The sequence below is a fragment of the Lissotriton vulgaris genome, chromosome 3_1 (genome assembly GCF_964263255.1).
Source record: "Lissotriton vulgaris chromosome 3_1, aLisVul1.2, whole genome shotgun sequence".
Taxonomy (NCBI): Eukaryota; Metazoa; Chordata; class Amphibia; order Caudata; family Salamandridae; genus Lissotriton; species Lissotriton vulgaris.
The window spans coordinates 143,726,814-143,742,056 of record NC_141689.1 but is presented as its reverse complement, the minus strand read 5'-3'; the positions used below and the strand labels follow the sequence as shown (position 1 = coordinate 143,742,056).

The 15,243-nt window shown below is 41.0% G+C and overlaps 1 protein-coding gene across 2 annotated transcripts in view; it reads left to right on the top strand.

The window, feature by feature from the left end:
- The window catches only part of LOC147726108 (CMRF35-like molecule 9), a 261,759-nt gene extending 247,483 nt beyond the window's left edge, over positions 1 to 14,276 (top strand). For both annotated transcript variants that reach the window (XM_086960213.1, XM_086960212.1), the window contains exons 7-8: positions 8,103 to 8,222; positions 13,722 to 14,276. In XM_086960213.1, the coding sequence (XP_086816339.1) occupies positions 8,103 to 8,222; positions 13,722 to 13,910 (309 nt within the window). In that variant the 3' untranslated portion in view covers positions 13,911 to 14,276. The remainder of the gene's footprint in view (positions 1 to 8,102; positions 8,223 to 13,721) is intronic.
- Positions 14,277 to 15,243: the final 967 nt, after the last annotated feature.

Sequence of the window (15,243 nt, the reverse complement as noted above, 5' to 3'; positions counted from 1 at the left end):
AGAATGGTGCAATGACCAATCCTGGCAACGGGCTTGGACAAAAATAGGGACCAGGATCAGGCTCCCGACTAAGCAGGTGCCCACGGGACAAGACAGGTGCAGATCAGGACAGCTGACCTCAGCTATGTGCAACCCCAGCGTCACACCCCTCTCTCTAGGAAAAGCCAATTAGTACCCCGATTGGGTAATCGATTCATCTGACAGAGTGCTCTGCCAGCACTTCTGCTCTCGATCGCCTATTGAGTGCGATGGGACAGTGACAGGTCAGCTATTCGGACAAGTCGGAAAATTTCTCTATCTAAACCTATCTTAGTTGTACCATTTTGAGAGCAATGTACCACCCCTGCATGTTAAAAATCTATGTCTTCCCCTTCAGTGATTGGTTGGAAAGACAAGGAGAGGTCATCACACCATACTAAGATGATGTAATTTCAATTTCATTCATATTGATTGAATCCCCAACCACATTTTACTTTCCCATGACTTTATTCTGTCCAACAATACTGTTCTACAAGTTTGATACAATTTATATAGCTTCAGTTCCTCCTGAGGTCTGAAGGGCATTTTCTCATAGACATTGTGGGAAAGATGCTTCTTGGCCGAGGTTCAATGCCAATGCTTCAGCAATTTCAGAATCAGAGTGCGAGTATGTGGCATCGTCCAAGATGGAGGATGTGACAGTATTCAGTCCCAAAGTACAAGCTAGTAGCAAAATCAAAAAGAAACATATTGGAAATGGAAAATAAATGAATGCACTGTTTACCACCTATATCTACTCTAACCCCATTACTTTATTTTAACTTGTGCATTAATAGTTAAGCAGAATGATCAAGCTTAGTACAGGCTGCAGCATAAGCGTTAGCATGTGAGATTTCAAAGCAGCCATTTCTGGCACTAGTTCGCAGAAGCAAAGATTTCCCGCGGATCACTGAAATAATATAGACTGCCAAAATATCGACCTGCAAAAATATCGTTGCCAAAATATCGACAGACAAAATATCGACTTTCTATCTACAAACAGGTAAGTACAAAAATATTGAGTACAAAATATCGTTAACAATAATATAGATGTAAAAAATATCGACTTTATTAAAAACAGTGTTAAATTAAATTAATATTAAATTTTAATTACTAATATATACTTAAAAATACTTAAATTAAATTATAATAATTAAATAATAAATGAAAATAATAAAAATAATTTTTACAACCTTATTTGTTGACCCTGAACCCTAAAATATACCCCTTTACCCAAAAACCCAAAACTGACCCTGAACCCTAAAAATACCCCTTTACCCAAAAACTAAAAACTGACCCTGAACCCTAAAAATGCCCCTTTACTCAAAAACTGAAAACTGACCCTGAACCCTAAAAATGCCCCTTTACCCAAAAACTGAAAACTGACCTTGAACCCTAAAAATGCCCCTTTACCCAAAAAACTGAAAACTGACCCTGAACCCTAAAAATGCCCCTTTACCCAAAAACTGAAAACTGACCCTGAACCCTAAAAATGCCCCTTTACCCAAAAACTGAAAACTGACCCTGAACCCTAAAAATGCCCCTTTACCCAAAAACTGAAAACTGACCCTGAACCCTAAAAATGCCTCTTTACCAAAAAACTGAAAACTGACCCTGAACCCTAAAAATACTCCTTTACCCAAAATGTATCAATATTATTTAATTACCAAATAATTATTAATTAACAATAACAATAAAGTAAATATATTAGCACATTAGCTGTAATTATTTTAATAATTAATATTATTTTTTCCCAATTAATTACTTAACAATAACACAAAATTATATATATTTAAATGTACTCGAATTAATGTAATTAACTAATTACAATTAATCAATTACCAATTAATTATTAATTCAAAATATGTACAAAATTATATTAATTAATTAACTAATTATTATTAATTATCAATTAATTATTAATTATAAATATTTACAAACATATATTAATTAATTATTATTAAATTACTTCCCACCCTATTCCCCTATAAACCCACAACCCGCTACAGAATTACATAACGCAATTATTAAAAAAACAAAATCCATTTAATAAAATATTTTATAACATTAATACACACTTTTCACACATATTATTACATAAAAATACACTATAAAATATTATATATTATTAAAAATTCGATATTTTTGCTATCTATATTTTATACAGTCGATATTACTTCACTTACCTGAAAAACGATATTTTTGTAGTCGATATTATGTCCAGTCGATATTTTGTCCAGTCTATATTTAAAACTCGATATTATGTCCAGTCGATATTTTGGAGTCGATATTTTGTCTGTTCACCATTTCCCGCCAAGCAAAAGGTATGTCAAGCCACGTAGATGTGACAGGCGCATGCGCAGAAGGTTTCCCGTGTTTTCGGCGGCCATTTTAATGCATTTGAGTTACTATTAGTAAAACCACATAGGCAAGCTTCCCCTAGATACTAGAAATTATTTGTAGTGCAAATATTAGTAAACAAAACATGTTGGTTAATATATCAAAGGTCATTTAGAGAGGGCTGAGTACAGGGAAGTTTCAATATATGTGAAACATTGCTCCATCATGAGTTCCTAAGACCAAATCATGAACTAAGCCGAGAAAAGGCAGAATATGTTGAGGCCTCTCCTATTTTGGCATCTTGTAGAAGACAGAAACAGTTCTATCCAACAGTTCAACAGGAAAATGAAGGATGATAAAGCTATTATGTACAGAATCACCTTACATAGTGCTCCATACTCTGGACAAGGATAGTGTTGGAAAATTGGCCTCTCTGAAGGGTCACCCCTAACTTGCTGCCTTCCTCCTCCCCTTTTTCTGACCTTGTTTATGTTGGCTTTAGGACTAAGCACTGTACAACTGCTATCTATTACTAAAGTGTCTCTAAACATGGTAACATTGGCTCATACCTAATTGGCACATTTAATTTACTTTTAAGTCACTAATACAATGCTGTACATGTGTCCAGGGACTGTAAATAAAATGCTGCTAGTGGGATTGCAGCACTGTGTGTGTCACCTACTCAAGTAGTCCTTACACATGTCTCAGGCCTGCCATTGCAGAGCCTCTGTATGCAGTTTATGCTGCCATGTCTGACTTGGCACTGAAAACCCCTTGCCTAGCCGAAAACTCCCCTTTTATTACAGATATAAGTCACCCCTAAAGTAGGCCGTACATAGCCCATAGTGCAGGGTGTGACGTAATTAAAAGGTAGGCCTAACCATCACACAGGTTAACAATGGGAATTCTTTTGTACTTATGAGCTGTAATTCCTGATTGAGTATATCTTTTATGTTTCATATCATTGGAATTCTGATGATAAATCCTTTTCACTGGTAAAGTTGAATTTCTCACTACCCTTGTAAAAATGCCACATTTAGAAACACAATTTGATTTAAACCTTAGCCCTGTGTGCCTGCTGCCTGCCTCTAATACTCAACTGGAGTGGGTGACATGACAGCTAGACTTTGGACATTCCCTCTAGACAGGAAACACATAGGGAGATTTGGTGTGACTGAGTGGCATCCCAAACTTGATGGGTAATCCAGGGCAGTATGGTAGGGAGGAGCTGACACACCTGAATAGGCAGTGCCCTGTACCCACACACAAGGTTGCATACCCCACTGAAGAGAGCTGGAGCTAGAGCTGGGAGGGAGGAACTCTGTGCGCTTCAAAACACCTCTTTGAAGTCAACCCTACTTGAAAGGCACAACTGGGTATAAGTACTGGATCTCTGACCCCAGCAAAGTAGTACACTATTGGGCCTGTGAAGAACTCTGCCCCAAGGAAGGTTTGCTGTGCTGCTACAGGGACTGCTGATCTGCTGGACTGTTTCTCTTGAAGAACTGTTTTTCTTCGGTGTTGTGCTGCCCTGCTACCTGCTACCCTCTGCCTTGCTTACAAAGAACTGGATCCATCTCACCTAAACCCAGAGTAACTCCAAGGCATGCTGGCTTGCCCCTTGTTCTGAGTCTCAGAGACATCAAAGATTTTTCACCAACCTGCAACAGCAACTACACTTTGCTTGCTGCAAGTCTTGCCCTGCCAAGTGGTGCCAATCCAGGCCTGGGCCCTTGGAAGTGTGTATATATTTCTGCAACTGCTTGAATCAACATATCAATGACGTTGCACAGATCAGAACAGAAGTATCCCCCTTGACGCTGACACATTACTGCTGCTGCACAGACCATGCACCGCCAACTGTGAGAGGCGATATCTCTACTTTCCAATGTATCTCCAACTTTGCACAGCTCACTCCGACGCATTACCTTAAACCCAGTGGTTTGACTATGACACATAGATTTCAAGTGCGCTCAATTTAAGCTATCCTGAAAGGGCAAAACTCAGGGGAAAAGGGGAATGGGAAAAATAAAAAAATAAAAAAACTGCTGAAGCGAATCACAAAGCTTCATCCACAGGGTCCTACATAGAGTGGCAACACGCTCTGGGTAGTGTCCCCCATTATATGAAATAACTGGAGAAGGATAAAAAAGAGATAACACTCATAAAAAAACAGACAGTTTCACCACGCTATTATTAGGCTAGGGTTCTGAGTCAGCTACTCACTTCACACATAAGCAGGAGACATCCGAATAGAAAGTCAATTACAATGAGTCTTGTACCAAACCGTAGACAGCTGCCAACAGAAATCTCTGCAGGGAGCCCCAGCCTCCCACTGTTGTATTGGGAGTGAAGCCACCTGGCGGCTTCCAGCCACGATAATACCCACTCACTGTGGAGAAGCAATACAAAGGATGAAGCGTCTCTGTTTAACCCACGAACGGTGAACCTCAAAGGTGATCTGGATACAATGAAAATACAAGCCAGCTGCTCATTCTAGAAGGCAGATTCCAGGTAAATTCTCAAGCACTTTTCTCTTCCTGGGATGGACTTGTAAAACTGATCCACAGGTATATCCTAGTTCACTCCTGACTTGTGTTCCCAGAGTTTCTGAGAGTTGTAGTTTTTTGCATATATTCACATTCTTACTCCAGTCATACTATTATATAGAAAAGAGGGGGATGACAAGGAGGAAGTCTGGCTCTTGCGCCTATGACCATCATATTTATAATACTGAGATGTATAAAATGCAAACAGCTACCTCCACAACAAAGGTGTCCCGGCTCTCAAGCAGCAAGCAGCACATGCAGGGTGGTTTCACAAACTGGGAACAGACCTAGTTATTGTTAAAGAGCCATGTCTTCAGAGCTTTCCTGAAACAGGGCTCTGTATTTATATGATGAAGGGACGCAGGTATGGCGTTCCACATGTTGGCTGTTATAGCGGAAAATGTCCGTCCACCCAGCCGGGTCTTTGCAAAGCGGAAGACCTGAAGCAGGTTATGAGTGTTCGATCGCAAATAGGGAGCCAGCTTGTAGTAGCAAAGTCTTAGGTTGAGATAACTGGGACATTTTCCCTTCAGTGCGCGGTAGGCCAGGGTCAGTGCCTTAAATTCTATTCTTTTTGCTACTGGGAGCCAATGCAGATCCTGTAGGTGTGGAGAGACATGATGCCGAAAGCGAAAGCGTCTAATCAGTCTCGCAGCCGCATTCTGCACCATCTGCAGGCGTCTAATCGCATATTTGGGGAGGCCAAGATATAAGCCGTTTGCGTAGTCCAGCCTAGATGTAACAGTGGCATGGACTTCTGATTTTCGGCAGTCTTCTGGTAGCAGATGTAGGAATTTACGAAGATTTTTCAATTTGCTAAAACAGCCAGCAGAAACCTCTTGGCTTTGGGCAGAGACGGAGAGGTTGGTTTCCCATTTCACCCCCAAATGTTTAATAGTAGTACTGGGGGACGGCGGAGGACCCATTTCTGAAGGCCACCACAGATCTGGCGCAGGCACCGGGCCTGTACCAATAAACAGCACCTCTGTTTTACCCGCATTAAGTTTTAATCTATCAGTTATGGGACCAATTTCATCTGTCTCGGCTGATTTCGTTAAATATTTACAAATGCACGATTATCTGATGAAAGCCCGATGGGAAATTCAAGTCAACCCTCTTGTCGAGGCAGTTAGGAAAGATGCATGGATTGGCACACTTTATGCTCTAATGCTGGGTACCCTTGATAATTATTTGGAAGCCCAAAATCATAAATGAGATAATCGACTGGGGTGTCAGGGTACACAGGTGGAATTGTCAATAGATTTTGCTGGTCGATTATTTATGTCTGCAAACCTTTATGCCCAACACTATAAAACTATTTTTAATTTATACTACACACCAGCCAAAATATCTAAGTGGGGGGGCGTTAACGGGGGAAAGTGCTTTCTTTGTGGGATCGATGCTGCTGACGTAGTTCATGTCTTTTACTCTTGTAGGCATTTAAATACGCTCTTTGGACATATGGTGAAATTTCTAGCTGCGATTTTGGGTCTACCAGTACGATTGTCTGCTGCTCAGATTTTGTTAGGGGTAGAGAAGGGATCGGAAGTGGATAATCTACCTATCCAATCTGTGTATCTGATATTTCTTGCCACCGCTGTTGCTAGGCTTTGTATCGCATTAATGTGGCTACAAAAGGACCCCTGTCTTTTGAGGTATCGAGGGCAAGATTTTTATCAATCTTTAAGATGGAATATAGCCTGTATGCTTTGAAAGATAGACGGAAAATGAAACTTGGACGTCAGATCTGGGGGGTAGTCATGACCTATATGGAGGTATAAAGGTGCTATTTCGGTTCAGCTATATTTTCTCCCCACTACTTTGCTTTGGAAGACTGTAATATTTTTGTGTAGATTTTACTAGCCCTTTTGTCTTTAAATTTTGATATATTGGACTGATGTATTATTTTCTGTCATGCTGTCTTTGTAATGTTTTATCTTTTGTTGTGACCTTTTTGATTTATCGTATGTTATCTTTGCAGTATTGTTGTGTTGTTGTGTGTACTCATAGATTACAATAAAAAAAGAAAAAAAAAAGAAACCGCAGCAGTCAGATGAACAAAGGACATTCCAAAATGAATTTACACCAGAATTAGCAGGAGGCAGAAACTGATAAAACTGGAATGAGCTGTGTGCTCACATCGAATTTAACGCTTCCTGCTGTCACATTAGGCAGAAAATTAGGCTTCTCCAATGAGTGGCTTCTGAGCCACTGGTAGATCTCCAGCTACCTGTAAGTAGTTGTCCGGTGTGCAGTCCTGTTTACTACATTAGAGTTTTTGCTTGGCTGAATTAATACATTTATTTATATTCATCCAGATGTCACGCAGACACCCTTCAAAGTTCCTAAAAGTCTCTGCTGTCAACTCCTGATAAGAGAAAACCAACTGGGTGTCATCGGCATAAGAAATTGCCTTAACACCCCAGTTGGCAATAAAAGAAAAAAGAGGAGCAAGGTAGACATTGAAAAGTAGAGGGCTCAGCACAGAGCCCTGAGGAACGCCACACCAGAGAGGTTTAGGTTTAGAGGTAAATGGACGTAGGGCAACTTTTTGTGAATGGCCACTAAGGTAGGATTGCAGCCAGGTCAGAACCTTACCCCAGAAGCCTGCTTCTTTTAATCTCTGGACCAGTATAGCATGGTCGACAGTGTCAAAGCAACAGACAGATTCAGGAGCACCAGCAATGCCGATGGCCCTGAATCTAATGCCCATCCTGCTGACTCTGCCACCTCAAGGAGGGCTGTCTCCGCGCGGAAGCCTGCCGAAAGCCAGATTGTGTTTCATGCAGGACAGCATTGCACTGAATGAAGTTGAATAGTTGCCCCTGGACCAACTTTTCTAGCATTTTCCCCGGAGCAGGCAGTCAAGAGAGTGGCATCAAGTTGTTGAGGTCTCCTGGATCTCCGGTAGGTTTCTTTTTCAAGGGCAGCAGGGTAGCATGCTTACTTTTATCATGGAAAACACCAGTCTCAAAGGATGAGTTCCAGACATGAGTGAGCAAAATTGTAAGGGAAAGTGATAATATTTTCCAGAGTTTAGGGGGGCATCCTGTTGCGAGATTGGTAGGAGATTTATAAACAGAGGGATCACCCCCCCCTCTCAAAGTTGAGTCCAGTTTCACTGTTCCCATGGGTGTTAAAAAGGAGTCATAGACCTTTAGGAATTGTATTATCATAGTCATATGTGTGTTTCAGATTCCAGATCCAGTGCCTGTCTATGCTGTTGTGCGGAAGCCCGGAGCCTCTCAGAAGGGCGGACTCCAGAATAACTCCAAGAATGAAGACTGCTATGAGGACAGGCAAGAGATGCAAAAGGTACTGGCATCTTATTTACTTGACCTTTACCTTACTGTGCATTCCATGTACCAAGGTGCATTTGTAACACAAATTGTAGAGGGACAATTTCTCATAAACATTACATTTAATTTTGGGTTCACCTAGGACATCGACATGAGATTACCATTTTAGGAGGTCTTCTGTCTCAGTTGGCTCTGATATTTCATAATTTTACCACACACCCAGTGAATCTGCACACATTAGTGTATCACCCTTTGCCTGAAGGGCTGCCAGTAAATATGTGAAATGCAAAAATATTAAGGTGCTTTATCTAATAGATTTAAATGGATGCATCCACCTCCCTTCTGGTCAATTTCATTTATCTGCAATCATCTGCAACTGCGCAATATTGTGTGATCTTGATGTTTTTGGTGTTACTGGGAGAAGCCCATTATTGTGTGAGTACTCACTTGTTATTAAAGGGAAAGTTGTGTTATTGTGTAAGCAGTATGGGCTAAAGTGAGAAGTGTAGTATTGCATGAGCATGCTGTTGTTGGTGTCAAAGGGCAGTGACGTGCACTCTTGCATGAGTATGCTGCCATTGGTGTTAAAGGGAGGTGAAGTGTGCTCTCTTGGGGGCATGCCTTTGGTGTTTTAAGGAAAATGTATCATTGTGTGAGTATTGGATCAGCATAGAGGGAAGCAGTGCATTATTGCATGAATATATTGTTGTCAATGTTAAATGGGGGTGAAGTGTATTATTACCTGAGCATGGTGTTGGTGTTAAAGGAACAGAGAAACCAGCACACTCAGAAAGAGGAAACAACAAGGAAAAATAACAAAAGAAAGATTGCGCCTCTGGTTGGAAGGTGTACAATTCTGACACTGTACCAGGTTTACTAGTGTTGGTAAATCTGGGAATGTGTCAGAATGCAAGGCTGGATGCTTGGGAACACCTTCCTGCATGAAACAATCCTTGGTGGCAATGCTATCATTTAAGGGTGCTGCAGGTTTCCAGCACACTTAGTAAGAGTAAACAACAAGGAGGAATAAGGAAATGAATACTGCGCCTCTGCTGGAAAAGCATTCAGTTCTGAACAATTCCAAGATCTACCAGCATTGGTAAATTTGAGAAAGCATCACGATGGATGGGTGATGCATTGAGAACAACCACACCTTGTCCAGGTAATGCTTCCATGATGCAGTGTAAGGGACGGCAGCAACTTGCACTGCCTTGCAACACACCAGATTCACCAAGCTGCGCAAGGCCACACAAGTAAATATAATTCTAGGTTTTTGCGCCACACTAGGTCACCTTGCATGACTCAAGGGTGACACAAAACAATGATAGATCTATCCTCAAATGTTTGAGATAGGAAAATTAAATTTTTCTAAAAGTGGCATTTTCAGAATTGCGACTTAATATCCGACTACTATTAAACAGGATTTTAAATTACAATTCTTAAGTCACCAAACTCGACCTCCCACCCGTTCCACATTGAAAGTTAGGTGACCCAATGTTATCCAACGGAAGAGGCAGATCTTGCAGCAGTGAAAAGTGAACTTAATGGTGGTTCAGTACCAGGACACGCGCTTAAAATTACATGTCCTCATTTTAAAATACAATGCAACCTGTTCTATCCATTGGGTACGTTCTACCCTAGGGGTGACTTATATGTATTAAAAAGGAAGGTGTAGGCCTGGAAAAAGGTTTACTCAGACTAAAATGACAATATAATACTGTATTATGCAGGCTGAAATGGCTGAAGTGGGTGGCACAATATGTGCTGCAGACCCACCAGTATCATTGAAACTACAGTTCCTGGGTACATGTAGTGCAACTTGACTATGGACTTTCAAGTAAATTAAATGGGCCAGTTGGGTGAAAGCCAATTTTACTATGTATAGAGAAGAGACTACATGCACTTTAGCACTGGTTAGCAATAGCAAAGTGCACAGCATCATAAAAGCCAACACACATGGGTTCAGATAACAAGGTGAGTGTAGGGATAATGGTTGGGGATGAACCTGCAGAAAGTGTCAAGTCTAACAGTAACATTCTCAAGAATTTACTAGGAGAGCTGGAAGATTATATCAGTGCATTCAATGCACATAAAGAGGTAAGAATTAGAAAGGGAGGCAAGAAAATACGAAATGTGGGCACTGGAAGTGAAGAAGGAAAAATACATTGCAAAACTAAGAATAAGAAGGACTGCCATAGTCATCTAAAGATTGAAGTATAAGGTACAAGGATAAGTCACACTGTTTACAACAATACGTACTACAGAATTCTAAGAAACTACTGAAAAAAGAATCACCCCAAATTGCTAAGTGTATAGAAACCCAGCACTAAGCAAAAACAATGATACACTTTTATCACTCTTTGCAAACGCTATTCTACTACTGTTGCTCCAACCCTGCCAAGAACCTACCCACCCCTGCCCCCAGCCTTGTGATGACTAACGTTTACCCATGGTGAATTGGGAAAGAGTGACGCATGACAGCCTGCTCCTGGAAGGGAAACAATGCACTTGTCTGAGCCAGGAAGAGAACAAAGTCCATCACCATCCAACTGAGACCAGCCACCCACATGAAGTGCACTGTAGTGTAGTTCCTATATTCCCAATAGGCTCTGCGCATTGGAATAATATATCCTATAAATGTGACATAGGACTTATGTCTACTAGGTCTCTATCGAATATATTAGACTTAATTGTGAGTGCCAACCAGCTCAGAGATCACAAACAGCCTGATTCATCATTGGGCCGTTTTGCGAGTCTGAAATAGCGAATCATAAGGAATCGCTATTCCAGACTTGCAAAACGGTATTCATGTAGGAATCGCCAAAAAATATGAGATTCCTACACATTCCTTATTTGCGATTAGCAAATTGCTAATCGCAAATAAGGAAAAACTCCCAATTCATTCCTATGGGCCTAAAGTCCCATAGGAATGAATGGGGAGTATTCCTTATTTGCGATTAGCAATTTGCTAATCGCAAATAAGGATGCGATTGCAAGGGTGCCAGGGGTGTCCAAAGGACACCCTGTAGCACCCCTTAAATGCACTTTGAACAGGTGTTGCGCACACACATGTCCAAAGGACATGTGTGTGTGTAACATGCAAAAGAAAAAATGCACTAAAGTGCTTTTTACTCTTTTTTCGCAATTTACCACCAAGTCAGACTTGGTGGTAAATTGTGACCAAATATTGCGATTTCACAATTTCTGAATGGTTGATGAATTGTATTTAAGGAATCTCTATTAGAGATGCCTTAAATCCAATTCCTCGCAAATATGCGATTTCGGTAATAGCGATTTTTGCATTTGGGATGATGAATCCCAAATGCAAAAATCGCACTCGCAAAGGGCCAGATTCTGAGAATCTGGCCCTTTGCGAGCGCATATCAGCTTGATGAATCAGGCTGTAAAACCTTCTCGAATTCACAAGAAGGGATTAGTTTCTGACAACCGCATAAACATGACAACTTTGTTTCCCCAAGAAAAAACTGATATTCAGAGTCGTGGAAACAATAGATAGATTTTTTACACAGTCATTTGTGCTGCTTCGTTTCACCAGAGGTGTAGAGAAATAGAGAGACAGGCGTTTTTAATAAAAGTATTTATTGAACAGTCTTCTTTCTCATGCAGAAGAAATGAACTGCTACAATCGTAATACTGGCTATAAAGTATAATGCATACAGCAAGAAGATTATTATAAAATACTACTGTAAAAGCATGATATGGTTTCTAAGCCATAAAATACATACATAAATAAATAAAGACTAAAAGTACTCAACTGGTGCTTCTAAAATACGCCTACCCTGATGCACCTAACCTAAGTCACCTAAGTGAAGAATTAAGTGTGGTGTAGCATAATTTTAGTTCTTTTGCCAAGAATCTATCTAAGATTTCTCTTAGGGTCTAATCAGCTCCATACCTTTGTTTAGAATGAAGGAGGTCTGGTATCTCTCTGTCTCCAGACTCAATTTCCCAACACCCCGCAAGGGGAGCTTGGAAACACTGGAGCTGGATTTCTCGGCAAGAGAAAAGACAGCACCTCTCTCAGTGTGTCTGCTGGAGGGTTGGCTTCCTTCGGCACTTGCTGTAGCGAGACACGTCGGGCAAGTAGATAGTCGAACTGCTCCAAGCCACCGTACCTTTGCTATGGCAAGTGTGGGCATATTTATACCTTGAAGGTGCCGAGTTTGACGTACAGTTGGACATAATACCGTCATCAAAGAGTCGTAGTTCTTTGAAAACTCCATGAGTTCTTGGACAAATCAATATTCAAGCAAGGGGAAGTACCTAACTGCTGTAGCTGAGTTTTCCAAGAAAAAGTTGTGGCTTTTCGGAACTAGTGGAAGTAGTCAAGCCGTATTTGGACTAGATCGGTCATGTCTAAATATGGTTATTGTTTCTATGTCTAAATAAGGACAAGGTGATTTATACCTATATAAGGGCATCAATTGGGAAAATTACACTAGGGTCCTAAAATGCCATACAACAGTACTAATCAATGGTTGCACTAATTCTGTCTAGGGGCGTGCTTTTGCTGCTGCACTGGTATGAGCTGCAGATCTTGACATGACTGTACACTCTAGGCTAATAGAGGAGAGGATAGAACTCACACTTTAAGGGAAGGAGGTGATGCCCAGGAACCTGTCCCAGTTCCCTCTTGTACGAATATCCATTCACCTACATGGGCCACAGAAGACACTAGTTCATAAAGGTACCACCTGTTCCTGCCTGGAGGCTGAGTATCGCAGAATGGGCTAAAGAAAAATGAAAGACGTGAGGGACTCTTGCACCTCTACCTATGTTTAGCACTCACCTGCTACTGTAAGGATTCGGTCATGCCTGCTGGTTTGAGGCTGAGGGTGGAGGTGAGTCTACCACTGGAGCTAATGCATTGTGAAATCAGCTCCCACCCTCAGGGTTTTAGATGACTTAATCCTGTCCCTAAAATTACAACAAACTAAAAGATCCTCCCGCCAGTAGTCAACCCTCAAATTCAATTGGTAGATTCAAGCAGTTTGCAGACCATATGAGTATGTATGTGCTCTGCTGCCTTTTGGCTACATTTGTGATATAATAAATGCAAACATTCATGTCCATTTTCAGGGTAAAACTGGGACCATTAAGCCTCTCTTGGAAGAATCCATTCTCAATCTCTTTGTTCTATTGTAACCTCCAGGCACCCTCACCTGGGTAAACCTTCAGGGTCAATGGCTTATTTTCTTCTGGCTAAGTTCCATAAATACCTCTTATTGGTCGACCAGGTAAGTTAGGAAATCCCATGCACTACTAAGACTAGACCTTAGACTTGTAGTTGACTCTCACATGGAAGGAAATATATATGCATTAGTGGAGTAGGACATCTTAATTGAGGGTGACTGTTGAACATATGTTGGTGGTATAAAAACTTTATAAAATATTGGTCACAATTATTAATGCTATGCCTGTGGATCCACAATGGCATGGATCTCAATCTTTGTGATATGTAGCTCTGATCTGATTGTTCTGTGCTGCGTTTCAGATCCCGCACACAATCCCCGTTTATGCTGTGGTGAAGAAGAAGCCTAAAACCACAAGGACATTGGAACTAGAGAATAATGGCACGGATACAGTCAGGCAAGAGCAGGACGATGAAGAAATACAGACCTCTCCATCAATAGGACCTGTCAAAATCTTTCATCGACAGTCTTCATACATTAACTTTAATTAGTGAAGTGTTTGCAACAATGCATTGCCATGGAGACAGTTATTTATGTGGTATATTGTACTACAGTGCATTGAGTGGTATAAAGTTACATTAATAATAATGTAAATAGTAAACAAGAAGATTGACTTGCTTTATCACTCTTGGAAATATGGACAAGCTGTAATCACAAGGTACTTCATTTATGAATGTCAAGTTACGGTGTGGGGTAACTAATTCTTCATGCATCACTAAGTTCAACTATCTTGCTAAACCCTACAATGATAAATATTGACCTCGACCAACTATTTTGAAATTGCAAACCAATTAAGTTTTGAAGACATCCCATGGTACCTAAATCATTGACTATTTGTCTCACATCTTACACCCCTGAAAAATAACCTCTGTATCTACATATTCATAGCTTCATCACTTTACCCTATTTCAGGACATGATGCGTAGTTAGGGATTTTGATGCTCAGAAAAATACAATGGACTTATATGCACAAAGGATCAAATTAACTTTCACACATTGCAGTGCAGCAAGGTGAGTTGCGGCACTTGTGTCAAAGGAAGAGAGCTGAATTGAACCATGCCTATTAAAATAAGATGCCCCTCAGCTCCCTCCCTGGACTGGCAGGGAGGGGCTGGCACCCTTGCACCATTTAGCAAGGGTACCTAAGTTACATGCAGGCTAGTTTTTGTGCAGGATGCATACCTTCATGCACAAAATAGGCATATTCTTCCGCAGCATGCAGCACAGATGGAAAGAGGAAGAAACAAGGAGAATAAAGATGTTTCTCCTCATTGCACTTCTGTCGGTTAGGTGCATCACTCTGGTGCAATCACAGCTTTACATTTCTTTAGAAATACAGGTTTGCATCAAAAGACATGACTGGATGGACGTAACTCTTACCCTAGGCAAAATAACACAAGTCAATGCTATGAACTGTGTTGTGTTACTTTGTATTTACTTGACCACATAAATACACACAAAGTGGTTTTGTGTGGCTTAGTAAAATTGTAGTTAATCTGCCCCTAAATGTTTCAAGCAATCTCCCTACCGAGTGGCTTTGCTGTGGTAAAGGACCTCAGTTAGACCTTACTAAAAACATAGTAGCAGTAGCAAATATTTGCATATTGTTGGTGTGAGAATAACTAGTTAAACACAGTGGTGTGGCTCACTGGTTAGAGGCCGCAGACCCGGAAGCAGAGAACGGCCTGGGACCAGGGTTCAATTCCCGACGCGGCAGGGTCGTGGACCAGGGTCAGCGGACTCGATAATTCTCGCCTCGGTGCCTACTCTAACCAGGGATCACACTCGGCAACTCTGGGCATTAGCTTGCCTCATCTCTACAAC